Genomic DNA, 24,552 nt, shown 5'->3' with positions numbered 1-24,552 from the left:
CTCCGTCCTATAATCACACACACAAAATGCATTCGGACGACGCTTAAGTAAACTTCTGGGTGGCGGGGGGCCCTGCCCTCAGACACGGCGCAAACTTGACTTGTGGGTCAACTGGCAGGTCCCCAAACCCCAAACCCAAACCAATCCAATAAGAGCAATAGAAGGGGCCAGCCCCAGCTTTAGTCAGGGGCCCTACGCCACAACAACAAAAATCTACAAAATTCAATTAATTTAAATGCAGTTTTTTGCGAGCTTGTATCATGTACAACTATGTGTTTACGTACATATATACATATATATATCTTTATATATATGCATGTCGGTGGAAGAAGGACCGCCGAATCACTTTACAATGTAAATCTCAAGAGTGCGATGCCCCAGCAGCTGCTGCTGCTGCTTTTTGTGCTTTGCATTTTTTTCTATTTGAGAGATTTTTTTGTAACCTAAAGCGGCCTCAACGAAAAAAAAATCTGAAGCTGCCGAAAAAAATAAAAGATAAAAAGCTGAGATCCTTTCAAAGGAAAGTAAACTGTGTGACAAGCGCCTTATGTTGCGGTCGGAATTTAAAACTATGAAATAATGAAGCAGAGGGAAGTGTATTGAAATGATTTATATATTTTTTTTATTTGTAATTATTTATTTGGTTGCTATGCTGTTACTGTTAATTTTAATAATTTTTCCATTGTTAGCAGATAACTGTCTGTTATTATCTGTTGTTAAATAATTAAATAACAGACTTTTCATAAAAAATCTATATGCTTTAGAGTTGATTTATGGAAAATCACTTTACGCTCTCCCTTCCTTGCTCCTGTTTTATTTCTACAACCAGAGAGAGGTCTAGGGATCTAGCCACATCTGGCATTCCCAATCAACTCCCTTAGTAAATAGTTTTTGTTAATAATTTGTTCTGCTGGTTGACCAGAAAATCCTCTGGTGACCAGAATCTCCTCTCTCTTTCTCTTCCCCTCTCTCTCTCTCTCTCTCCCTCTATGTCCCTCCCTCTGCAGCAAGAGTAAATTGTTTTCCCACCGCATATGACCGACCATTGGGAGCTCATGGTAAATTTATAAGTCTCTAATGCCCGTTTAAATCAGCGATAATTGCATTTTATTTGCACTCTATTTCTGCAGTATCCGTACCCCGAGCTTGCAACGAAAAAATGCCATATTTGTGGCTTGTGTGCATTTCTCATTGGACCGCAGTCCAATTGATTTTTAATATGTGCATTTGGGGTTTGTTTTTCGATGCCCGAAACATATTTGGACATTTATTTACATTCGTAAAAGTTTCGACAGAGAGTGATTTATTTTATTGTGGAATACATTTGATTTGGAATTATTTACACAGGCCCTGTTAATTAAGTTGATTTAGACAGTTTAATTGCCATCCGATGGATGAGGGCGGGAGAGCTTCGATGCCAGTGGCTAGGGCAGAGGATGGGGCTGAGAGAATGGAGGCAATTATAGTTTGACAGTTCAATTAGATGCCGAGCCGAGCATTTGAATGGTTTGGAAGAACAAACGGATTTATGTTTCGCGATAATCAAAGTTAAGTGCGATTCCCCCAACAGCTGCACGGACGGTACGATTCTCTCTCTCTCTCACTCTTTGTCTCTCGGATTGAGGAAATATTACGTATACGCCCGATGGCTCCTCCATTAGTGAGGCAGGAATTCAAATGAGAGATGAACTTATTACGCAACACTCTTTTCATTTGAAACTTTCCACTGCACAGAAGCTTAATTATTTTGTACAATAATTACGCATACGCCACGTGGTCTTCGCAATGATTTTTCTTTTTATTTGGATTGAAATTATCTAAATTATTGTATGTAACATTTTGTGAATTTTTGTTGTCTTGCACGATAGGCTTTATTAAAGCCATTTCTCATTCTGCAGTTTTCACAAATTAATTAGCAAACTTTTCACACTTTTATTAATTTGAAATATTTGTATTGTACATATGTAAATATGTACATGTTTTTTTATTTAATAAATTAATAACAATTCTTAATATATGTTTTATTGTAAAATAAACAATAAAAAAATATTTTTGTATTGATATTTAATAAACAAATGGAACGAGTTGTAGTAAATTTTTAAGTGAACTCAATTTTAAACACTGAATATATTTTGTTATACTATAAAGAATTTTCCAAAGCGTAAAAATAGCTTTCAGTTTAAATTGTTTAATTCATTTCTGTATTTAATTTCACGCTTGTACTTTTGGGTTTACTTCCACTTATTGTTTTTTTATATTTATTTATTAATTCCATTCCATTTTTCCATATTTATTCATTTTAAACAGTGTAAAAAGAGATTTAAATTTTAAATTATTTTCTGTAGTTAATTTCATTTTAATATGTTTTGGATTTGGATCCACTTATTACTTGGAATTTTCGCAAAAAATACTCCATTCGATTGTGTATTTTTTCTGCCATTGGGATGCCGGAATTCCCCGAGCTATTTTTACCGTCAACACAAATAAACCAATCAAACAAAACATAATGAAATCGAAGGGAAAGGATGCCCTTAATGCCGGAGAGGAGTATCAGATGTACGTCGAGACGCGCCAAGCGCGCAACGCAAACTGAGCCCAACCGAAACCAAAACGATATTGGGAGCAGAGCGATGCCCGTGCCTGAAGATTGAATGGTGCTGCTGCGTTGTGGCAGGATATCCCGCAGCATGGGGCACAAACAGCGACACCAGCAAGCAGACACACACTCATGTACATGGAGATGGACATGGACATGCAAAAGGCGCAAAATCACTAGAGCCAGCGGCGCTGCTATCCACCCCAACCGGCTCAGGAATCCATTAGCACCAGGAGGGTGGCAGAGACAGAGACACTGCGGCCCCATCCTATGGTTTTCTGGCTTTTCATTCATAAATCCAACTTGCACTTTTGTTTACGTTGGCCCCAAGCCTGCGCAGGCGCACTGCTTGTGCGAATGCTCCTACCTTCCCCCGCTTTTGGATGGACACCTGTTGGATCTTTGTTTCTGAATTTTTTGGCTATTTGTAATTGCGTAGCAAGAGCCCCAAAATTGACTGCCCTGTCAATCAAACTTCAAACCAAAATTGGAGTCAAATAACTTAATTGGACTCCTCTTTGGACAGCACAGTTTTTGGTTGCTATAAAAGGGTCCGCCGTCCGCTCGAAATCGGGAGAAGCCTTCAAGTTGAGATGACGACAAATTTGGCACTGTATCGTCTGCTGGTGTTCAATTTGCTAGAGATCAATTTGAGAAATGTCTTGGTGTTCCACTGCTGGTCTGGGCCGGGTAAGAGAAGGAAAAAATTATGCACAATTTCATTTATTTCCAATTATATTTCTTTATTTCCAAGAGGCGTATCCTTTAGCTGTGATGATGAGTGAGAGCCACATCTATTCGCAATATATTGACCTGCAACAGAATGCTGGTAGCTTGGCCGACATACACAAGGATTACTTGGACACCGATAACGATATCACCAAAATGGCTGTGTTCCTGGACTTGGGCTGTCCTCAGGCGGGTTTCATAACAAATCAGGTGAGTGCCTGCCATTTAATTCTTGCAGATAAAACTTCATATTTCTGTTGGTTGCAGTCCAGTCGTGCCCGTACCTATAACCGTCGCTTTCATTGGCTGCTCTTCGATCCAATGGGTAACCTGACGAATCTGGCCGAGCTCTTTGTCCGTGCCAATATCAGCCTGGATGCCGATGTGACCTACATCGAGCGGCGGGCAGAGGAGGAGGACGACGATGAAGGAGAAATCTTTGTGTTGCATGATGTCTACAACAAGGGCAGCCACTTGGGCGGCGCACTCAACGTAACCATTGACCAGAGTGTCCAGTGCAATGGCAGCCACTGCTGGGTCAGGGATTATCTCAGCGATCTGCATGAGCGGACGAGGCTGCAGCAGCGCATGGATCTGACCAACATCACCTTTCGAATGGCTGCCTTGGTAGCGGATATGGAATATATATTTATTTTTATTATTTATATAGATATATTTTTGCAGGTCTCAGTGATGCCGCTCACTTCCAAGGAGGAAGTTCTAATGGGGTTTCTGACCAGCGAAGAGGATGCCCATTTGGACTCGATTTCACGGCTGGGCTATCGCCTCATCCTGCACATCCAGGACATTCTCCATTTCAAGTAAGTTCTGGCCAAAGTTCTGCCACCGTTCTTCAGAAGGTTCCGTTCCGTTTTAGCTTGAGCTACATTTGGGTGACTGACTGGAGCATCCAGGATGCATTTGGCGGAGCCATCGGCCTGCTGGGCAATGAATCGGTGGAGCTGTGTAGCTCTCCCTTCATTGCCACCTGGAACCGCATACACTTCGTCCATCCCATGACCGAGCTGGCCGAGTTTCGAGCCGTTTGCATATTTCGCACGCCGCACAATGCCGGCATCAAGGCGACCGTATTTCTAGAGCCCTTCAAGCCCAGCGTCTGGCTGGCCTTTGGGGCCGTGCTGATCCTCGCCGGGTGCCTGCTGTGGGTAATCTTTCGCCTGGAGCAGCACGGGATGCAGCGGTGCCTGGAGTTTATGCCTTCCCTGCTCAGCAGCTGTCTGATCAGCCTGGGGGCTGCCTGCATACAGGGCTCCCACTTGCTGCCCAAGTCCACGGGTGGAAGATTGGCATTCATTGCCATCATGCTGACCTCCTTCATCATGTACAACTACTACACATCGATTGTGGTATCCATGCTCCTCGGATCGCCAGTACGCTCTAACATAAAGACCGTGCAACAGCTGGCGGACAGCTCCCTGGACGTGGGCATCGATAATGTGCCATTTACCAAGGCCTACCTGACGGTAAGGTGATCTCTTGGGTGTGCAATTTCTATATAAAACATCCTCATCCGTTCCACAGTCCTCTCCCCGTTCGGATATACGCAGTCTGTACAGGCAGAAGGTGGAAAACAGGCGGGACCCCTCTACCGTCTGGTATGAGCCAGAGGAGGGGGTGATCAAGGTGCGGGATCAACCAGGATTCGTGTACATCTCGGAGGGTTCCTTCATGTACCACTATGTGGAGAAACACTATCTGCCCCGGGAGATCTCTGATCTCAATGAGATCTTGCTGCGGCAGGAGAGCTCCGTCTACCACATGATTCACCTGAACAGCAGCTATCGGGAGCTGATCACCCAGCTGGAAGTGCGACTCGTGGAGTGTGGCCTGACCTCGAAGCAGCGGCGCTTCTTCACCAAAACCAGGCTTCAGACCTACACCAACAGCTTTGTGATCCAGGTGGGAATGGAGTACGCTGCCCCACTGTTTCTGTCCCTATTGGCCGGCTACTCCATGGCTCTGGTGATCCTACTCATGGAACTGGCTTGGAAGCGAGCTGAAAGGCAGACCATGACTATGGGCCGCAGTCTCTTGCCTCAGGAGAAGTGAAAAAGCAGCGAATCAGCGAATAAATATTACATTTAATCGAGTAAGTACTAGTAGTAGGGTCGAATATCCATACCTTACTTTCATCGGTTCAATCCAGTCCCATCCCATCCGTTAATGTCCGATTTGGGCTGCCTGTCAGTGGAAGTGGCTCAATTTTGTATTTTTCGAGTATTCCCATTAAGTTGTCAATTGTCTAGTTCATGTAGGACTCGGTCGATCCGTTGACTGATTTTGATTGGGGGCCATTGTACGGAAATGACAGCTAATTACACTAATTTTTACTGTACAGTGTACACCCAGAGAAAAAATCCCCGATAATGGATACACTTAGAGTTTTTTTATATTTAGGTTAAACGACTTTTTAATGCATTTATGTTTAAATCAAAGTGAATTCGATTTTCTGATTTCTGATTAACTTACAAAAAAATCGCCTCTAAATCGCCAGTGAATATCATTCTATAAATAAGTCATAGCCCGTATAAGGGGGGCTATTCCTTAACTGATTCGGATATGCCTTATTTATGCACATTAGCTTGATTGATTGATTGGTTGATTGCTTATGTCGCATTATGCTTGGACCATATATAAGCCTCGGTGGCCTGGTAATTTTTATTATTAATTCGGGTCTAGCACTGGTTTTGTTTTCTGATGGCAATACTCGCAGAAATGTGGGAGCTGCACAGTTTCATCTTGTATAATATTTTGCACATGGCCAAGATAAACCATGTCCTGATACTGCACTGTTGGTCAGAGGAATGTGAGTATTCCGCCTCAATTAATTCTTTCTTTACATAATATCCATGGCTATCTGTACACTTAGCCCTGGCACACTTTGCACTCTTAGCCAACACGGAAAATGCCTTTACCCAATTCGAGGACCTCAACACGAAAATTCCACTTGAAGATCAGCTCCTGAGTCACAATGTCCGCAAGTTGGGCGTCTTCATGGACAGCAATTGTGTTCAAAGCGAGAGTATTTTACAAAAGGGCAAGTATTACATGATTTTTGTTTGCCAAATGGATTCATCTGATAGATTTATATGTATATCCTGTGGACAGGCCAGCGACAAGAAGCTCTTCAGCCAGCGATATCACTGGCTCATATACGACCGCTTGCCAGGTCTCTCCAGAATGGAGAGTCTCTTCCGGGAAGCCCAACTCTTTGTCGATGCTGATGTGACCTATGCCATAGCCGATGCCCAATCTCCCAGCAGAACCCTCTTCAATGTCACTCTCTACGATCTGCACAACAAGGGCAGACAGTTGGGCGGGAAGCTGAACGTCACAGTGGACCAGGAGATCGTTTGCCAGGGGCGCGAATGCCGCGTCCAGCGCTATCTGAGTGATCTTCATATGAGAGATCGACTGCAGCATCGAAAATCCCTAACTGGAATGATAATGCGAGCCACAGCAGCAGTGCGTAGATCTGCCAATATAGTTCGGATCATTAATTGATAATTATATATATATTCATCCAAAGGTCAACTCCTTGCCACTGAACACCTCGCAGGAGAAAATTCTCACGTTCATGGAAACCAGAGACCAGATACATCTCGATACATACGCCCGACTAGGCTACCAGTCGCGTCAGCCCCTCCGTGAGATGTTGGACTGCAGGTAAGGATTCGGATACAAAATTAAATTAATTAATTAAATTCATTTACTCAGGTTTGAGTATATCTTTCGTGATCGCTGGACAGGCGATGGAAATGTGACGGGCGGCATGATCGGTGATTTGATCACCGAGGCGGCTGATCTATCGATAGCTCCCTTCATCTACTCCTTCGACCGGGCTCTCTTCATAAAGCCCCTGACCAGATTCAGTATCTTTCGCGATGTGTGCATGTTCCGTAACCCCCGATCGATCTCCGCTGGCCTGAGTGCCACCGAGTTCCTGCAGCCCTTCAGCGCTGGTGTCTGGCTGACATTCGGCCTGCTGCTGATTGTGGCCGGATGCATGCTCTGGGCTACATTCCGCATGGAACGACTCAGCGAATGGAAGCCCTCGTTGCTGACCAGCTGCCTTTTCTCCTTTGGGGTCGGCTGCATACAGGGGGCCTGGATGACACCCCGCTCCACGGGCGGACGCATGGCCTTCTATGCCCTGATGCTGACCTCCTTTCTGATGTACAACTACTACACATCGATTGTGGTGTCCAAGCTACTGGGGCAGCCTGCCAAGTCGAGCATCCGCACACTGCAGCAGCTGGCGGACAGCAGCCTGGAGGTGGCCATAGAGCCGACACCCTACACGAAGGTCTACGTGACCACCTCCGATCAGCCGGACGTGCACAGTCTGTACGTGAATAAGGTGGCAGGCAGCAGGCAATCGCCCGATCGCATCTGGATGCCCACCGAGGCGGGTGTGAAGCGTGTGCGCGATAACGCGGGCTTCGTCTACATCGCCGGAGTGGCCACGGCCTACGAGTTTGTGCGGAAGCACTTTCTGCCCCATCAGATCTGTGAGCTGAACGAGATACCCCTGCGAGATGCCTCCAACACCCACAGCGTGGTGTTGAAGACCTGCCCCTATGCGGAGCTCTTCAGATTAAAGTAAGAACAGCCCGTGCCATTCCTAAGTGTATTCTATTTATGTATTTCCAGCGAACTGCGAATGCACGAGACGGGGATCCACTTCAAGCACGAACGCTACTGGATGCGTACCAAGCTGCATTGCTACCAGCATAATCACTCGGTGGCCGTGGGCCTGGAGTATGCCACCCCCCTGTTCATTCTGCTACTCGGATCGATTGTACTCTGTGTGGGTGTGCTGGGCCTGGAGCTGCTATGGCACAGGCACACCGCTCTCCTCCACTGAGGTGAGACAAGGCCAATACCAATTTATACTCTAGATATTTTCGCTGGCAAATTGGTGCAATTTGAAAACAAACAGCGACTGAATGTTGACAGGCAAATTGATTGAATGGCAGCGGGATTACCCCCTATAAAAGGAGCCGCCACTGGCCACCGGTCAGGCAGAGTGTCAAAGTCAACAATGCAGCTGCAGGTGCAATTGGCCAACTTTATAATGGACAGTCTAGTCCAGTCGCGCATCGGTTTCATTCTATTGTTCCATTGCTGGCAGCCAGATGAAAGTGCGGCAAGAAAATAAGCCACTCCAATTGAGAATATATCCCATAAATTGGCTGAATATATTCTCACTTTCGAAATGTTTATTTTAGAAATTTCTCTCCTTCGTTGCAGCTCGGGATTTCGCCCAGCAATTCATAAAACCCCTGCATCCGCACCTCATCTATCATCAGTTTCTGCAAATGCACGCCGTTCGGGACTGGAAGGATCTGGAGTTGCGTTTCTTGGACCATTTGCAGCCCACACTGGCCATATATGTGGACATGAAGTGTCACAAGGCAGCAGGATTGCTGGAGGAGGTAACAAATCACCGTGAACTGGATGAATCTGATCTCAATTCTCAATGCAGGCCAGTCGTGAGCAGCTGTACAATCAACATTACCATTGGCTGCTTCATGGCAACCTTTCCGAGTTGGATTTCTATAATTTCTTTGCCCCCTTCAACATTTCCATCGATGCCGATGTCAGCTACGTGAAGGAGGAGCCTGAATACTCGGATAACAATGCCTCTGTGGTCTACGCCAGCTTCGATGTCTACAGCAATGGCAGAATCATTGGCGGCCAGCTGAATATGACGGCCAACTATGCCACCGGCTGTGACCTGAGTGGCTGTGAGAGGATACGATACCTGAGCACGTTGCATCTGCGTCCCAAGTACCGCAATCGGGAGCAGCTCACGGATGTGTTGCTCAGAGGTAGAAAGTCCCCACTTCAAGGATCCTATGATTCTGATGCTCTGTCTCTTGCAGTGGCTACGGTGGTGACCCAGCGTCCGCTCTCCTTGTCGGACGATGAACTGGTTCTGTTTCTGAGTCAGGAGAACGACACGCACATCGACTCGCTGGCGCGATTCGGCTTCCATTTGACTCTGATCCTTAGGGATCTGCTGCACTGCCGCATGAAGTTCATTTTCTCGGACAGCTGGAGCAAATCGGATGTGGTGGGCGGTGCTGTGGGCGCTGTGGTCGACCAGACGGCAGACATAACAGCCACACCCTCGCTGGCAACGGAGGGGCGGCTCAAGTATCTGTCGGCCATCATTGAGACGGGCTTCTTCCGTTCGGTGTGCATCTTCCGCACGCCGCACAACGCGGGCCTACGTGGAGATGTGTTCCTGCAGCCGTTCAGTCCGCTCGTGTGGTATCTATTCGCTGGAGTGCTCTCCCTGATTGGACTCCTGCTCTGGGTGGCCTTCCACATGGAGTGCAAGCGAATGCCTCGGCGCTGGCAGCCACTCGACTACCTACCCTCGCTGCTGAGCACCTTTCTGATCAGCTTTGGGGCCGCCTGCATCCAGAGTTCGGTGCTGATACCACGCTCCAATGGCGGCCGGCTGATCTACTTTGCCCTCTTCCTGATCAGCTTCATCATGTACAACTACTACACATCTGTGGTGGTGTCCTCGCTGCTCAGTTCGCCGGTCAAGTCCAAGATCAGGACCATGCAGCAGCTGGCCGAGAGTCAGCTGACAGTGGGCCTGGAGCCATTGCCCTTTACCAAGGCCTATCTGAATGTGAGTTTGCATCGCTTTACATCACCCCCTCCCTATCCCAGAATCTCTTTTCCTGGCAGTACTCCAGACGATCCGACATTAAGCTATTCATCAAGCGCAAGATGGAATTGCAGTCGAAGAGCCCCGATCTGTGGTTGCCCGCCGAGGAGGGAGTGCTTCGGGTGAGAGACAATCCCGGCTATGTCTATGTCTTTGAGACATCCTCGGGATATGCCTATGTGGAGCGCTTCTTTACGGCCCAGGAGATCTGTGACCTCAATGAGATATTGTTCCGACCCGAACAATTGTTCTACACGCATCTGCATCGCAACTCCACCTACAAGGAGCTCTTTCGCCTAAGGTGAGTCCTCAGAGTCCTTCAATATAAGTATGGGTCCTGCATGGTATGCCCTTTAGATTTTTGCGTGTCTTGGAAACGGGCGTCTATCGAAAGCAGCGCAGCTACTGGGTCCACATGAAGCTCCATTGCGTGGCCCAGAACTTTGTTATTACCGTGGGCATGGAGTACTTTGGCCCACTGCTACTCATGCTGATCTTCGGCTACATACTGGTCGTGTTTATCCTCCTGCTGGAACTCGCTTGGCAACGCTATCTCAACCGGACCAAGCGACTCACTCTTTAAAATCCCCTTTAAGCTGTTATTCAGAACCACGACCCACGGCACACGGCACACGGCACACGGCACCTAGAGCCCACAATACAAAAATAAAAACACTTTGGATTTAACTTTTCGCCACGTCCGACGACTGTAAAATTATGCAGGGTGCAGGGGGTTTGCAGGTTGGGTGAACGCTTTTCCACGCTTCCTGTTTCCCTGCCCGAAAAACTGTCGCACGCCTCGTTGAAGGAAAGGAAGGAAGGAAGGATGCTGAGAACGGGGGCAAAGGACGTGGTGGCTATGTTTTCATGCGATTTTCGTATTTGCATTAAAAAAGTTTTCGTGTTTGGCGGTTACATTTTATTTTTCATTTTCACTTTTTGCAATGATTTTATTCAATTTCAGCTTACCTCGTACTCCTTCTCCTCCACCTCCATCGCCTTTTATTTGCATTTTTATGCGCTTTGAATGGAAAACTTTATCCGCGTTGTGTGGGCCTAGCAGATAAAGAGATAGTGAGGCCTATTAGGCTGCAGTTAACTAATAAGTTTCACCACTTATATTTCCCATACCACCGTCAGAGTAAGTTTCGCAGTAAATCAATCATATTTCGCCCAGACCATGATTTATGTCGATTTAATGAAGTTGCCCCGCGGCAGAGAGCAGACATTTTATGGGAACGTTGGGGGCGGACAGCAAAGGCTTTGTCGGATTTGATTGCAGCATAAAGAAAAATGCGGCAAGTGGGAAAGACACGCCCATCTCGTAGTAATAAATTTGTGGGCGGGGGCTTTAAAGAATGGAAATAAAATAAATAACCATCAAGGTTTCCGTTCTCCACAAATAACGTTTCAAAAAGTCAAACAGAGTGTCCTTAACAGATATTACAAATAAGGGATATGATATATATTTCTGATCTACATTTTAATATCTTTCGTTCGGTATACATATCATATTTAGGGACATATGCGCTAATACATAATTCTCAAAATTATAAATCAAAATCCTTTTGCGAGCAAAAACACTTTCTCCACTGCCTTGTCGCATTCAAAATTGCAACTGGCAAACGCAAAAGACGGCACTACGCCAGACCAGAATTCTCTTCGTTTAACTATAATAAATTGCCTTGACAATTTGTCAACTCAATCTTGTTGTCTACAGGCCATCACTTGGGCCCACTTGCTTAATCCCTTAAGGAGCACAGTCCTCTCCCTTCCATCCCAGGAGGGGACAACTTTACAGTGTCAGTGGAAATTGACAGGCAATTGTGAATTATTTACAACATTGAACAGAGTTTTCCGCTTCCCTACCCCGCAGGCACACTCTGCTGTCATTAATCCATTTTATTTTGCAATTTGTCAGCAACATGTTTTAACTTGATTTTTTTTCTATTTGTAACACATATGTATGTATGTTTGGCTCGGAGGGGTTTAAAAAAAAAAGAAAAAAAAGCATTCCCTGCTTTGCGGCTGCTGTGTGAAATTGGTTTTAGTGGTTTCTGTACGTGCTAAATGAGCGCGAAACGGATTCGAACTACCACATGGGGAGGATGGGTGAAAGGAAATAAACCTCAATGAATTTATTACTGGGGAAACTCTCAACTACATATAGTATGTATGGATATGTATTGCAATAAATAGATTTAACTATTCGCAGGGGAAGGGAAAGCTTTTGCTGCTCTCTCATCATCAGCGCCCTGATTGTCAGTTCTCATGTCAGCTCATGGCTCCGTTGCTGCCATAATGCCATGCAGTTGACTGATATCTTAAGATTTATATGGCCCAATGCTGGGCACATCTTATCTGTAATTTAATCTGTGGCCCCCACTTAACGATAATGACACTGTCGATGGCTGGCGCTGTGGCTAACCGGCTCTGTTCTAGTAGCTTTGTGCTCGACATGTCCTCAGTTGGATTCCATTCCTCGAGCTGGCGGATTGGGTAGCAGACGGAAGTACCCGTACTCTCAACTCGAAAGTGTGCGTATCCATAAGGTTGTTGTTGTTGTTTTTGGGGGATTCTTTACAGCACTTCACCTCGGATTTATCGCATCGAAAGTGTCGCGTCGAAGTGTTTGTCTTTGACGGGTGTGTGTGTGCTTACGTGTGTCTTAAATTAGCCAACATTTCCAGTTAATCGTGTTGCCGAACTTCAACTCAATGTTGTTTGCATAACTGAACAGTGTTCGTTCTGTATTTACAGCGTGGGTTAAATAACCTTAAGAAATGTTACAAATACATAATATTGAAAAACATTGCTAGCAAGGTTATTTATTCGTAGCTGGTTTGTAGATCGGTCCAAATATATCCTTAATAATATATTTTAAATTATATCTGCTATCTCTTCTTTCTTATATAAACTCTGTACATCTCAGGCCTGTCCCTCGTTTGCAGGTGTTCTTTTCATTGCGTTTATCCCACATTACGCATACGCCACGTGCCCTCCCCCGAAAAAACAACAAAGCAGCACAGAACGCAAAAAAAAGTATTGTTGCTGTTCATATTTAGGGGCCAGAACAAAAGCCCTGAAAGAGCTCAGAACAAACGGCAGCACGAGTATTACTGGCCATACAAATTGCCTAACCAACAACAACGAAATGCAATTAACATTCGGTTTAACTGTTCATTAACGGCAAGCAGCCGCCAACAACAAACAATGAAATATTTGAATTAGAGAACGAAAAATTCTCCGAAGTTTGGAATACCTTAATACCGGCCTTTCTGCCTATAAGAATTAGCTAAGATGTCGAACTATCCGGTTCAATAATTGGCACCATTTTTGATTGCCTTATTGATTATCTTTAGCTAAAACTTTCAAACGAAAATCCAACTTTCCAATCGCTCTGTATCAATCTAATCGCATGGAAAGACCTAGGTATACTTTATCTTTACTCGTGCTAGAAACAATCGTTGACTCTTGGCTGGGAACCTATTCTATTGAGATTATCAATTGTCAACGAAATGCTCACATGCTTCAGAAATCTTATCATAAGTGCTGGAAAAAGTTCCCGTTCCCGTAGAAACACCTCTGATGTAGGATGCCTCTCCATCTAATCGAACATCTAATCGAAGTGTGTATACCCTTGAAGAGGGTATTACCAGAGCAGGGGAGACATTTGCCAAGCAGAAAACGTGACGTTCGCTGACCGGCCTCAACTCTCTGCGGCTTCCACGAACGGAACCGAATCGAAACAAATCGAATCGTACAATTACTATATCTATAGACATAATCCCACTGATCGGCACTTTGGCACTCGGCACTTGTTGCACTGCTGCTAGCTGTTATTCCTATTGTCGTCTGTGGGTATTCTATTCTGCTTTTTATGCTGCCGCTGGCAACTCGCGTGATACCTCGCACTTTCGGTCTTTGACGTCCATCATTGTGGCTGGGTGTCGTCGTCGATTGCAGTTTATTGTTGGGGATTGGATTCGCGTTGAGTGTTGGGGAGGGCTCATTCAGGTTCAGTCGCTCAGTGAACGCCCCAACGCGCGAAACGTCGTCGTTGTCGTTGTCGTCGTACCGCCGACACGTCGCTATCCAAAGTTCTAGCCAATTGTTCTCCAAGTGTTGGCAAAATAGTGCAAGCAAAAAAGGAAGTGAGTGCAACACTCGAACGTGCTCTTACAAAAACCAACAACATTTACCAAAGGTTTGCCTTTCAACCAAAATTATATGAGTAGAAGAAATGTTGCAGGTTTTTAAAGTGGAGATTTTGTTACATTTATGGTTAAGAAATATGAGCTTCAAAAATCTAGAAAAGTGATTTCAGGATTAAAATGTTAAGACAATTTTATATAATCAAATCAACTCCAAGTGTTAAGCAAAGAATAATGTCTAAAAAATCCCTTAACAATAATAGTCGAGCAGACATGATCCGACGGCCCGCATAATTCTTTCCCCTAATCAACTTTTAACAGAATGTTTAAAAATCGAATCTAAATGCCTCAAGGATTTCTTTCGAAAATAGGCAAAAGCCCAGACAAAAGTGAATGACACGACCAAGTGCTGTGCCATTGCCTTTACATTATTGCATGTACATATAGACGATTTAAATCCAAGGTAAATGCTGCTGCTGCTGGTTTGGGGACTTCTTCTATCATCAGTTTACTTTCGATATTTCGAAACGTATGTATTTCGGTGGTGGTGTCGAATTGAACTTTTTGTGGATACTAAGCAAATGCAATGGGATAGCGGCGGATACCGAAGTGGGTCAACAACATTGTAACTGCGCAAATGGATCGAGTACGAGTACCGAGTCCCTCAAACCCATCGATGCGTCACTTTCAAGCATATAAATATAACCCTAAGTAACTTTAGAGAACCTTTAGCATTGCAGTTGCTGACTTGGCAAACCCATTGAATTGATATTTGTTTAATTATTTATTTGCCAGTTGGCTTGTTCTTGTTCCCACACCACACCATTAGCCAACCGGCACTTTGCTGCTAATTTGATTATATTTAATTTGTAATTTTTTTAAGCTAATCCACTCGTAAAACAGGTGCAAGGTCAACTCAAATGATCTGTGCAAATTATAGCTGTCAGGCAGAGGACAGGGCGTTGATGGAGTTCGTTTAGATAAAATGGGGCTACATACATATATATATATGTATTTGTTAGATAGAATATATATGCTGGGCACGAATGAGGATGTGTTTGAGTTGCAGAGAGAATGGTTTCCTCATGGCTTCCGGTTGTATATCCCTTGCTTCCCCCTCCATCGATAAGGCGACAGTCACAAGTTCTGTCGGATGTAAACAAATCAATCGAATTGCACTTTGTACACACATAAATCGTTGCCAAATAAGCTGATGATCTATATATATTATATAGTATACGTACATATATCCGGTGGTGACCCACTCAGTTCATTTCCCCCTCTATGGTTTGTGCAATCTGTTACCAAACCGTGCAATCTGTAGAGCAACTAAAACATCTATCTATCCGAGCAGTTCTTATTCCAATGGCAGTTTCATTCCCTTCATTTTGACTATTTAATTTTGTGTTCCGTTTCTCAGAGTTCTTAGAATCATTATAAAATAATTTAATAAGTATTGATAGATATTATATATTGTACATATAAAGATCTGAAACTGCAGTTGTTTACACATTTTGATAAAGGAAATCATATGACCTAGTAGAACAGTTGCTTCATTCCACCTTCAATGCTACTCATGTATGTAGATATATTTTATTATTATTTGTTGCACGTATTTTTCGAGAAAACTTCAATGAACTTTTTTACGTACTTCCCCAAATGCCAATTGTGTTCGTTCAAGTTCAAGGTACCACCGACAGACATGCACAGCTTAACAAATTAAACAATCTGTTTAAATTCGGCTCAAGAAAATATTAAGACATAGTAAACGAACAACGAACCCCCAACGAAAGAGTCGCTGTAGTTCGCAAAGAGCGAACTCAAAAGAGCTACAAAATCTCTTTCAAAGAGAAATAAGTTTAGCAGTGGAGCACAGAAAGAGAAACAGCAAGAAATAATCATACAATAACTGTTCATGCACTGAGGAAAAACGGCAATAATAATTCAGTTTTTCAACTTTAATACTTGAACAAAGTTTCCCAAATATAGATAAGAAAATGTAATTGAAATTAATTGAAATTGATTTTAATATTATTAGATCGATTTCGAGAGCTACACTGTATTTTTTTCTCAGTGCTGTTCAGTTCAATTAAGTTCAAAGCGTTTCCGTGACATGATAAAATGCAATAGTAGACACCGCACTGAGGGAAACCAATTAAGATGCAGCGACAGGTGGCACGGACCCACAATGCTTTCCAATTTCCCATGGAATAAAGTCTACAATAAATATTTCTATTATTAATTATATTCCTTCTTGTATAGTTTGCCTGCCCGTTATGACGACCAGCAAACAGCAAGAGGCCGAGGCGGCCGAGCACGATCCCCAGGTTGTGGTCGCACCTGCAGGTGGCCCCCACAGCCCTCGAAAGGATCGTGGCCTTTGGCGGGACCTGACATCCTACTGGATGCTTGGCTTATGCAACAACTACGGCTATGTGGTGATGTTGAGTGCGGCCCACGACATTATCAAGCAGTTCAATCCGGTAGGCAGAGATACGGGTGGGGGATTTCCATGAAGTCAGACTAATAATTTCCCTGTGATCCCCTGCGCCCAGGCCGATGACGATGAATCGAGCGCCACGGGCAGGAACTGCCACTTGGTGTCCACCGGTGCCATTCTGCTGGCTGATGTGCTGCCATCGCTGTTTGTCAAGATCCTGATGCCCTTCTTTCCCTTCTGGGTGAAGTGAGTAGATCTACATACGTGTATATGTGGCCTTTGCCTAATCTCAAACGGATTTCCCTTGCAGCATACGCATAGCCATTGCGGTGGCCTGCTCGGCAGCGGGCTTCCTGCTCGTTGGATTCGCCCACGCCGAGTGGATGGCCCTGCTGGGAGTCATCATCACGTCGGCCAGCAGCGGTATTGGAGAGACTACCTTCCTGGCATACTCTTCGCGATATAACAAGTGAGTGCGAACCATTCGTCTGATCCTTAGTTTATCCTCTGAAATGATCCTTTAAATCTCTTTCAGGAATGTCATATCCACCTGGTCGTCGGGCACTGGAGGCGCCGGCGTCATTGGTTCGCTGAGCTATGCCACACTGAGAGATCTCGATGTTAGCCCCCGCAACACCATGCTGATCATGCTGGTCTTTCCGGCCATTGAGGCCTTCGCCTTCTGGCTGCTCCTGCGTCGTCCACAGGTGGACATTCTGCCTGTGACCACCGTGGAGTCCACCGAGGTGCTGATCAGCGACGACAAGCCACTGGTTGGATTCAAGGAGAAGCTCTCTTACATCAGACATCTGTTTAAGTATATGATCCCCTTGTGCCTCGTCTACTTTTTTGAGTACTTCATCAACCAGGGATTGGTGAGTGGCGAATACCTAGAGAGACGTTGGAGAGATCTTCTTAATGCTGATGCTTTTCCTTTGCAGTTTGAATTGGTTTATTTCGAGAACATCTTCCTGGACAAGGACTCTCAGTACCGCTGGCTGAATGTGGACTATCAGATCGGTGTCTTCATCTCGCGCTCCTCGGTCAACATCTTCCAGCTGAACAAGATCTGGCTAATGTCCGTTTTCCAGTTCGTCAATGTCATCTACTTCCTCACCGAGGTCATCTGGTGGTACACGCCCAGCATATGGATTGTCTTCGTTATCGTCCTGTGGGAGGGACTGCTGGGTGGTGGCGCCTACGTGAACACCTTCTATCGCATGTCCAAGGAAATATCACCGGAGCGGCAGCAGTTCGCCATGGCCATGGTGGTGCAGTCCGACTCCTATGGCATTGCTCTGGCCGGCTTCCTGGCCATTCCCGTACACAATGCCATCTGCGGTCTGCCGGCTGCGGTGCGAAACGTTGTCTGGTGATCAATCAGCTACGAAGGAAGCGCATCTGGGATCAGATTATGCCTTTAATGTGTCTGTCTGTCTAGCTAATGAGTGTGTGACTCCTTATAGTATTATTAACTCTGTGTGACTGCAACCAAGCTGGCACTTTGGCCTGCTAGTGCTAGGTAGATGTTATGTAGTTATGTAGCCTCTGTTCAATTACTCTCTAAGCTTTAATTTAATAAATTGTTTGACTTTTAGTAGCAATTCAGTATCAGATTAATGTGTATACTACAAAAATACATACGAGCATGTGAAATAAAATGTATATGCCCGAATTCATCTTGGAAAACCGCCTTGATCTGTCTAGTCTTGGCTACAGTTTACCCAACAGAAGCCAATCAAAATCAGCTTAAAATGTCTTTCACTTACAGCTGTTGTCGTTGCTGAACATTTATTTATTACATACTCAATCAACTTTGTCAGTGGCTGCTAATTTGGACGAACACCTCGCAACTTAAACAAACTGAAACTGAAACATATACGAAGATCAAAACTGAAACTGAAATCGAGCCGAGTCGAGTCGAGCCAAGATATTACGTGAAACCTCTGTCCCGCCGTCAGTTGCTTGGCAGCTGTCGTACATAGCGGTACGCAGCACGCGATTAAAATTAGTTCATCAGTTCGGAAATTAAGTAACACACAATGCGAAGCTTATCAGCGTTTCTATTACTTTTACTCTGCCTTCAACGGGTGAAGACAAATGAGACACCAGCAGCAGCAACAACAGCAGCAGCAGCAGGGCGTCCCAATATAATCATTATATTGGCCGATGACATGGTAGAACAAGTTTCTATGACATAAATCAGCGAATTTTCAAAACAAACCAAAATTTTGAATATATTGCAGGGCTTCGATGATGTCAGCTTTCGCGGTAGTCGGGAGTTTCTAACACCCAATATCGATGCCCTAGCCTACCATGGACGGATTCTGGACCGCCTGTATGCGCCGGCCATGTGTACGCCATCTCGTGGAGCTCTACTCAGCGGTCGCTATCCAATACACACAGGTAATCTCTGCAGTCTCTGATAACAGATGTGTTCACGTATCAATCAATTTATGCTACAGGCACTCAACACTTTGTAATTAGCAATGAGGAACCCTGGGGACTGACTCTGAATGCAACCTTGATGCCGGAGATCTTTCAGCAGGCCGGTTACTCCACCAACCTGATAGGCAAATGGCATTTGGGCTTCTCCCGTCCGGAGTATACGCCTACTCGGCGTGGATTTGACTATCACTATGGCTACTGGGGCGCCTACATAGACTACTATCAGCGGCGCTCGAAGATGCCCGCAGGCAATTACACTATCGGCTATGACTTTCGTCGGAACATGGAGCTGGAGTGCAGGGATCGTGGCGTATATGTCACAGATTTGCTGACCAACGAGGCGGAGCGTGTGATAAGGGAGCGGGAGGGACAGGAGCGCCCTCTGTTCCTGGTACTCAGCCATCTGGCCACCCACACCGCAAATGAAGATGATCCCTTGCAGGCACCTGAGGAGGAGATTCGAAAGTTTGCTTACATTAAGGATCCCAACAGAAGGAAGTATGCAGGTTGGTCAGATTGTATTTACCCTTAAACGGTCATGCTGATTAACCGATCCCTTGCAGCCATGGTCTCCAAGCTGGACCAGAGTGTGGGGCGCATTGTCACAGCATTGAACAGCACGGGTCAGCTGGAGAACAGCATTGTGATCTTCTACTCCGACAACGGCGCTCCGTCGGTGGGCATGTTTGCCAATACCGGCTCTAACTGGCCGCTCCGAGGCCAAAAGAACACTCCCTGGGAGGGGGGAATACGCGTAGCTGGTGCCATTTGGAGCGCACAGCTGCAGGCACGCGGCAATATGTTCACCCAGCCCATTTATGTGGCGGATTGGCTACCTTCGCTGGCTAGTGCCGCCGGCATCGAGCTGCCGCACACCCTCAAGCTGGATGGCATAGACTTGTGGCCGCAGTTGGCAGGACCTGTGGATGCACCGCATGTGCCGCGTGAAATTCTGCACATTCTGGACGATGAGTGGCGGGTCACTTCGTTCCTAATGGGACACTGGAAGTACATAAGTGGCACCACTTCGGCGGGGCAGTACGATCAAGTGCTCACCTACCGCGAACTGGATGACCTGGATCCTCGCGAGAGCCGCTATGTGGTGGAGGTACGCAATTCACCCACATCGCGCGTCCTGGCACGCCACGATATCCGACGCATGACACAGCAGCGGGTGATGTCCTTGCGGAGGTCGGCCGCCGTCCGCTGTGGAGATCTTCAACGTGGATGCAATCCTTTGGTGGAGGAGTGTGTGTTCGATATCTGGGCCGATCCGTGTGAGAAAAACAATTTGGCGTATTCTGAGAGGCACTCGGAGGTTTTGTCTGCGTTGCGGCAGCGCGTCAAACTGCTGCGCGAAGGAGCGTCGGCGCCAGGAAATCGGCAAGGCATTAGAAAATCTGATCCCACGTTGCATAAATGCACATGGGATGCATTTGAAGTCGCGAAACCTGGATTGGGTGAGCTTGACCTGCTGCAATTGTTGTTGTTATTGTTTTATTTATTTAATTAATTTTCGTAGTGCCCGTGGAATGCGATTACCGTGGAAGTCCCTGTGAATAACCGTTAACTGCTGTCGGTTCGATTGCGATAGTATCGGGTTAACCCAGTCTGAGTCTGGCAGCACTGTCCCTTTTTAAACATCCTTTAAAAGATTAATAACTTAAGAAAATCATTCATTTGAACATACTCGTAAATATTCTAAATTATATTAAATTAAGCTTAAGCTTTCCATATGCGCACATTCAAAAGAGGCGCCCAAACAGCTGACAGCCTGTCAACACACTCACCCACACACATGCACTCACTTGTGTGTGTGTACATAAATTTCCTTCAAGCAAAAAATGGGGTTGTTGTTGGGCGTCGGAACCACCACAAAGCCGGAGAATCACACGACGTCAGACAGACAACTAAACAAAAGCCATGGAGGAGCGTGCTGTTTTGGCCAATATTGCTTCCATAATAACTAAGGATCTGTTGATTGATCAGCCACCCAGGGGCGATGGCCAAACAGAGATTTCATCGAATAGTTACCCCCTTCTGGCGGCCAGTGATGACGACGAGGCAGAGATTTTTGCATTAATGCAGCAAAAACGTGCTTCGTCCTCAGATCTGAAGCGCAGAGAGACGACGGAACCGGCGGAGCCACAGACACCCCAAAAAGTTGCCAAATTGGAATGGACATATGGGGATCTAAATCTGCTCCATCGCTATGTGGACGCTCAATTCGAGTCCTATTTGCATATGCGCAAGGTATCGTTTCTGGTGAGTCGGAGAAAACACCCCCTGCCCCTGGCAATGTCATTCAATTACACCCACCCACTATTTGCAGAGAATTCAACAAGCATTGGCGGACATACTGCAGGAAATTACGCTGCCAGGGTACCCGAGCCCGCCACCGCAAACAGTGGTCTCGCTGGCCATGTGGAAGCTTGCCACCGACGAGCACTTCGAGGAGATTTCCAGAAAGTATCAGCTACCGTGGGCACTCTGTCAACAGGTAGTGCGTAGCTTCTGGAACGTTATATCTGACAACTATGAGAGCTTCATCAAGTGGCCCAACTCCCTGGCGGCACAGCAGAGCACACTGCAGGGCTATCAAAGCCTGCCGCAGCTCAAGTGCTTCAAAGAGCTGTTCGGCATCATAACGTTGAAGCGCCTGGATGTCTTCCTAGAGTCGGAGCATGCCGAGGTTCCCGTTGTCCTGCAACTCATCTGCAATGCCGAAAAAAAGATCATCGATTGCTATGTGGAACTGGCCCACGAGTACACATTCGAGGAGTCGCCAATTGGCCAAACACTTGCGTTGAACCCCAGGACAATGCCAGCAGGCAGCTACCTCATTGGCAACAGTGTCTTTCCGCTCAAATCGTATTTGATGCGACCCATCGAGTCGGAATGCTTTCGCAAGGATGCGGTTTTCAACGATCTGCTAAAGCCCGCCTTCCAGCTGGCCGAGGAGGTCCTCGACGCATTGGCTCGTCGTTTCAACACTCTGTACGCCCTGGAGGCGCGGGATCTCAACGAAGTGCGACTCATTATGGAGAGCATTTGTGCCATGCATAATCTCATCAACGATGATTACCTGGACCAGTTGGCGGTTTCTGAAGGGCAGACCCATTTCACCTGGGGCGGCATAGTGGATGACATTAAAGGGAGTGAGAGTAACACTAAAGGTCTGCGACGGCGTGTGGACCTCATGGATGAGTTAGTGTCCATGGAGCCGGGGGATTAGGCATATAAAATTAATTTAAGAATTAAATTTGATGTCGTCTAACAGCTGTTCAATTTTTCAACCATCGATAATATCGATAGCGGTATCGGTTTGTTTCCCAGCCCTAATGTACGGCAACTCTGGTCTGCGGCAAAACAAATGCACGTGCGACGAAATAATTAGCAACAAAAATGGACGAGCACGACATATTTAAACTATTAACGGCGGGAGTACGGTTTACCAAGAAGCCAAAGGTGTGTAGAACGTGTGTAGATATAAAGCAGCACGTATAGTTTAACATTCACCCTTACAGAACCCTACCAAGCCAAGCGCAACTGTTGTCAGTTCTAAGGCTGAGCCGGAGCAGCAGCCGCAACAAGTTAAAAAGGCAGAGGATGAATCGGAAAACACAGAATTTCGGCTACTCGGAGATGCAGCCGGTGTAGCTACACCCAAGCGCAAAAAGGCCAAGGATCAGAAAAAACTCTCAGCAGAACAGCAGGAACAGCAAAGGATCACGGATCAGGCGAATGCAACAAGGAAACAGCACAGCATAACAGCGCTGGGCAAGAACATTCCAGCGCCCGTGTTAAGCTTTGATGAGCTGATTAGGGATTACAAGCTACTGCCGCGCCTGCAGCAGAACGTACTCTCGTACGGCTTCTCCCAGCCCACGCCCATCCAAATGCAAGCACTACCGGTGCTGTGCCAGAAACGGGCTCTAATGGCCTGTGCACCCACGGGTTCTGGAAAGACATTGGCCTTTCTCACCCCCATTATCAATGGCCTGCGCTCCCATAAGACGTCCGGGCTGAGGGCATTGGTCTTGGCCCCAACGCGCGAGCTAGCGCAGCAAATCTACCGCGAGTGCTCGGAGCTGACGAGGGAGACGGGTCTGCGCACACATTTCATCAGTAAAGTAAGCGAAGCCAAGCAAAAGCATGGCGCAGAGTGCAAGCAGAAGTATGATATCCTCATCTCCACCCCGAATCGGGTGAGGTTCTTGCTGCAGCAGCAACCGCCTTTGCTGGACCTCAAGGGCGTCGAGTGGTTTGTGCTGGACGAGGCGGATCGACTGATGGAGGAGGGTCAGAACAACTTTAAGGAGCAACTGGATGACATCTACGCGGCCTGCTCGCATCCCCAGAAGTGCGTAGCCTTCTTCAGTGCTACATACACGGTACCAGTGGCCAAGTGGGCGTTGCGGCATCTCAAGAACCTGGTGCGCATCACAATCGGTGTGCAGAACAGCGCCACGGATACAGTCCAACAGGAACTGCTATTCGTTGGATCCGAGAGTGGCAAGCTGGTGGCAATGAGAGATCTGGTGCGCCAAGGCCTTCAGCCGCCTGTTCTTGTCTTTGTCCAGAGCAAAGACCGTGCAAAGCAGCTGTTTGAAGAGCTGCTCTATGACGGCATCAACGTGGACGTGATTCACGCCGAGCGTTCCCAGCATCAACGTGATAACTGCGTGCGCGCCTTCCGGGAGGGAAACATTTGGGTACTGATTTGCACGGAGCTCATGGGTCGCGGCATTGACTTCAAGGGCGTTAATCTGGTGATAAATTACGATTTCCCTCCCACGACCATCTCGTACATTCATCGCATTGGACGCACAGGTCGTGCCGGCCGTCCAGGCCGTGCCATTACCTTCTTCACCCAGGATGATACGGCCAATTTGAGAAGGTAACTCGAAGCTGATGCTGCAAGTCGCACTTTTATTTAATATTTTTCTTTCTCTCAGCATTGCCTTGATCATTAAGAACTCGGGCGGTTCTGTGCCGGAATACATGCTGCAAATGAAGAAAGTTCGCAAGTCGGAGGCCAAAATGCGTGCCAAGAAGCCACTGGATCGCGAGGATATATCCACAAGGATACGACCAGAGGCTAAGGCAGAGACGACGACCCAGAAATCTGCAAAGCAGCAGAAACTTCAGAAAACGGAAAAGTTTCTCAAAAAGCACGAGGGCAGGGAAAAGGCTACCAAAACGACACCCAAAACTGAAAATGGTCTGCAAAAACTCAAGAATAAGGCTATTGAGCCAAAACTGAAAAAGCTGAAAAAAATTAAAACAAATTTAAAAGCCTAGAAAGTCAAAAATAAAAGGCGTAAAAGTATGTTTACATTAATTTCAAAAATAATTTAAGAAAATATAATTTCAAAAATAGCGCAAAATTCTTGTATGTGCTGACAGCTGATGGCATCGGTGTTGGGAAAGACCGTGGCTATCGATATATTTGTTATCGACTCTTGTATTT

The 24,552-nt window shown here is 46.2% G+C and overlaps 7 protein-coding genes across 8 annotated transcripts; all 7 read left to right on the top strand.

The window, feature by feature from the left end:
- Window positions 1-3,178: 3,178 nt before the first annotated feature.
- Window positions 3,179-5,395, top strand: LOC111071254 (ionotropic receptor 75a). Its single transcript, XM_022362497.2, has 6 exons — window positions 3,179-3,286; window positions 3,351-3,535; window positions 3,593-3,952; window positions 4,010-4,146; window positions 4,203-4,809; window positions 4,868-5,395. The coding sequence occupies exons 1-6, from the start codon at window positions 3,190-3,192 to the stop codon at window positions 5,393-5,395; spliced, it is 1,914 nt and encodes a 637-aa protein (XP_022218189.2). The 5' UTR covers window positions 3,179-3,189.
- Window positions 5,396-6,055: 660 nt separating this feature from the next.
- On the top strand, window positions 6,056-8,213 carry LOC121403913 (ionotropic receptor 75a). Its single transcript, XM_041592179.1, has 6 exons — window positions 6,056-6,152; window positions 6,216-6,387; window positions 6,460-6,811; window positions 6,876-7,012; window positions 7,064-7,948; window positions 8,000-8,213. Exons 1-6 carry the CDS (start codon window positions 6,062-6,064, stop codon window positions 8,211-8,213), a joined length of 1,851 nt encoding a protein of 616 aa, XP_041448113.1. The 5' UTR covers window positions 6,056-6,061.
- Window positions 8,214-8,390: 177 nt separating this feature from the next.
- LOC111071295 (ionotropic receptor 75a) lies at window positions 8,391-10,620 on the top strand. Its single transcript, XM_022362558.2, has 6 exons — window positions 8,391-8,490; window positions 8,600-8,784; window positions 8,835-9,180; window positions 9,235-9,998; window positions 10,058-10,338; window positions 10,395-10,620. Exons 1-6 carry the CDS (start codon window positions 8,391-8,393, stop codon window positions 10,618-10,620), a joined length of 1,902 nt encoding a protein of 633 aa, XP_022218250.1.
- Window positions 10,621-12,474: 1,854 nt separating this feature from the next.
- On the top strand, window positions 12,475-18,235 carry LOC111071320 (battenin). 2 transcript variants are annotated; one of them, XM_022362595.2, is made up of 6 exons: window positions 12,475-12,574; window positions 16,454-16,674; window positions 16,747-16,877; window positions 16,942-17,100; window positions 17,167-17,506; window positions 17,573-18,235. In XM_022362595.2, exons 2-6 carry the CDS (start codon window positions 16,468-16,470, stop codon window positions 18,005-18,007), a joined length of 1,272 nt encoding a protein of 423 aa, XP_022218287.2. In that variant the 5' UTR covers window positions 12,475-12,574; window positions 16,454-16,467; the 3' UTR covers window positions 18,008-18,235. The 2 variants fall into 2 exon arrangements, with proteins under 2 accessions (XP_022218287.2, XP_022218288.2); XM_022362596.2 differs by lacking the exon at window positions 12,475-12,574 and adding an exon at window positions 14,058-14,244.
- Window positions 18,236-18,611: 376 nt separating this feature from the next.
- On the top strand, window positions 18,612-20,767 carry LOC111071246 (arylsulfatase B). Its single transcript, XM_022362484.2, has 5 exons — window positions 18,612-18,808; window positions 18,878-19,037; window positions 19,097-19,585; window positions 19,643-20,539; window positions 20,602-20,767. The coding sequence occupies exons 1-5, from the start codon at window positions 18,674-18,676 to the stop codon at window positions 20,640-20,642; spliced, it is 1,722 nt and encodes a 573-aa protein (XP_022218176.2). The 5' UTR covers window positions 18,612-18,673; the 3' UTR covers window positions 20,643-20,767.
- A 149-nt stretch (window positions 20,768-20,916) lies between these two features.
- Window positions 20,917-22,349, top strand: LOC111071247. The gene is made up of 2 exons (XM_022362485.2): window positions 20,917-21,344; window positions 21,412-22,349. Exons 1-2 carry the CDS (start codon window positions 21,003-21,005, stop codon window positions 22,312-22,314), a joined length of 1,245 nt encoding a protein of 414 aa, XP_022218177.2. The 5' UTR covers window positions 20,917-21,002; the 3' UTR covers window positions 22,315-22,349.
- Window positions 22,350-22,417: 68 nt separating this feature from the next.
- Window positions 22,418-24,416, top strand: LOC111071245 (probable ATP-dependent RNA helicase DDX52). Its single transcript, XM_022362483.2, has 3 exons — window positions 22,418-22,547; window positions 22,607-23,979; window positions 24,038-24,416. The coding sequence occupies exons 1-3, from the start codon at window positions 22,485-22,487 to the stop codon at window positions 24,381-24,383; spliced, it is 1,782 nt and encodes a 593-aa protein (XP_022218175.2). The 5' UTR covers window positions 22,418-22,484; the 3' UTR covers window positions 24,384-24,416.
- Window positions 24,417-24,552: the final 136 nt, after the last annotated feature.

The sequence above is a fragment of the Drosophila obscura genome, unplaced genomic scaffold (genome assembly GCF_018151105.1).
Source record: "Drosophila obscura isolate BZ-5 IFL unplaced genomic scaffold, ASM1815110v1 contig_1, whole genome shotgun sequence".
NCBI classification, from domain to species: domain Eukaryota; kingdom Metazoa; phylum Arthropoda; class Insecta; order Diptera; family Drosophilidae; genus Drosophila; species Drosophila obscura.
The sequence above is the reverse complement of the archived record's forward strand: the minus strand, read 5'-3'. Positions and strand labels throughout refer to the sequence as shown.